At 41.4% G+C, this 2,153-nt stretch overlaps 1 protein-coding gene across 1 annotated transcript; it reads left to right on the plus strand.

Moving 5' to 3' along the window:
• Window positions 1-245: 245 nt before the first annotated feature.
• LOC140180568 (uncharacterized) lies at window positions 246-2,153 on the plus strand. The gene is made up of 5 exons (XM_072221803.1): window positions 246-250; window positions 339-492; window positions 562-663; window positions 1,050-1,641; window positions 1,726-2,153. Exons 1-5 carry the CDS (start codon window positions 246-248, stop codon window positions 2,151-2,153), a joined length of 1,281 nt encoding a protein of 426 aa, XP_072077904.1.

The raw sequence follows: 2,153 nt of genomic DNA on the forward strand, positions 1-2,153 counted from the left end.
CAAATCTTATGATATTTTCATGTAATTTCAGAGTCAGATGACGAATTTGATTGGGAAGAATCATCAGATGGAGATGAATGAAAGTCAGAAGATTCTGCCCATGAGTTAGACTCTGAAGATGAAGGGCCAGCTGTGTATCCACATTATAATGACAAGCCCAAATTTGGTGATCTGAAGTTTGAGGTAAATATGGTTTTCAAATCCAAGCAACATTTTATGGCTGCCACTAGAGATTACACTATACAATGGGGTAGGAATATTAGGTTCTATAAGAATGACAAGATTAGAGTAAGGGTGGTTTGTAAGTGTGAAGACTGTACATGGGTAGTATATTGTAGACACAATCCTAGTGATAGTTCCTGGCAGATAAAAACACTAGTTGACAATCACACTTGCGCAAGAAAGCGAAAAAACAGAGCTGCTATATTGGAATGGACTGTGAACAAGTTATACCCAAAACTTAGGAAGCACCCTAAGATGAAGCATATGGAGGTGTGTGAGTGGTTTGTTAGGAAGTGCAACGTGAAGCTGAATAGTTCATGCATTACCTGAGCTCTTAAGGCATCTAGGAAGATAGTTGAAGGGGATGAGATTGCTCAATACGGGTTGATATCGGATTATGCACATGAATTGCTCACTGCCAACCCAGGTTCCATAGTTCAGGTGGGTGTGATTCCCATAACTAATAATCCGCCTTAGTTCGAGAGATTTTATGTCTGTCTAGATGCTTGTAAGAAGGGTTTCAAAGCAGGCTGTAGGCCATTGATAGGTCTAGATGGGGCATTCCTAAAAAACATTACACGGAGGACAGTTTCTCACTGCATGCGGACATGATGCAAACAATCACATTTTTATGATTGCATACGCAATTGTTGATGTTGAGAACAAAGAGAACTGGAAATGGTTCTTGGAGCTGCTCCTATCAGACATGGAAAAGGTGAAGACTAATTTGAATCACGATTTGATTTTTAAGGACTTTTTTGATTTAATGATGCTTCTTTGAGGACTGTAATGACTGTAAATCTTCTCGGGCTTGACTGTTTGTGCAGGGGTTAATACCAGCAGTCAAAGAACTCGTCCCAGCAGTTCCACACAGATTTTGTGTGTGGCATTTGTGGAGGAACTTCTCTAAACAGTGGGGCAGCATCGAACTTAAGGACTTGGTCTGGGAGTGTGCAAGATCGAGGACCCCGGTTGAGTTCGAGAGGAATATGAATAGAGTCAAAAGGATTAATGAAAAAGCTTGGGAATACTTAGCCAAGTGGCCGAAGGAAGCTTGGACCAAAGCCCATTTCAGTGAAGGGCCAAAGGTCGACAACATTTGCAACAACGCTTGTGAATCCTTCAATGCAAAGACAAAGCATGACAGAGGTAAGCTTATTCTGAGTCTGGCAGAGGAGGTACGAAGAATGGTTATGAAAAGCATGTCTAATAATAGACTGAAACTTTTGAGTTATCAAGGAAAACTTCCTCCAGTTCAGCAAAGTAGGCTAGAATCTCTTATTAAGTTATCCAGAAACTGGGCTCCCTACTGGTCGGGTGATGCTAAAGAGGAAGTCTACGAAGTTCAAGGATGGCCTACTAATATGGTGGTAGATTTGGGGAAGCATACTTGCTCCTGCAGGTTTTGGCAGTTGACAGGTTGAATTCATAACTGATTTCATTTTTCATATGCATACCATGATTCATACTTAACTGAATGAATTTTTTTTCTGAAATATATAGGAATGCCTTGTATGCACGCAATATCAGCCATTCAAGAAAAAAAGGATAAGAGGCCTAAGGAGTATTGCCACGAATGGTTGAGCATGGATGCTTACAGAAGAACATACCAATTCAATGTTAATCCTGTCAAGGGACAAGATCTATGGGAGAAAACTGGTTCTCCTGCACCTATTCCACCTCCTATCAAACCTAAACCAGGCAGACCAACAACAAATAGAAGGAAGGACAAGGATGAAAGACCCACTGGCACGAAGACAAAAATGAAAAGGAAGTATGCTCCAATTCGGTGCATGTACTGTAGAGAGGTGGGCCACAACAAGAGAACTTGCAGGAAGAAAAAGCAAGACGATGCTCAGGAGAAAGCAAGGATGATGCAACTGCAGAAAAGGAAGATCACACTCAGCCCATACAGACACCACCTGCAGTAG

This window comes from Arachis hypogaea, chromosome 17 (assembly GCF_003086295.3).
Source record: "Arachis hypogaea cultivar Tifrunner chromosome 17, arahy.Tifrunner.gnm2.J5K5, whole genome shotgun sequence".
Classification (NCBI taxonomy): domain Eukaryota; kingdom Viridiplantae; phylum Streptophyta; class Magnoliopsida; order Fabales; family Fabaceae; genus Arachis; species Arachis hypogaea.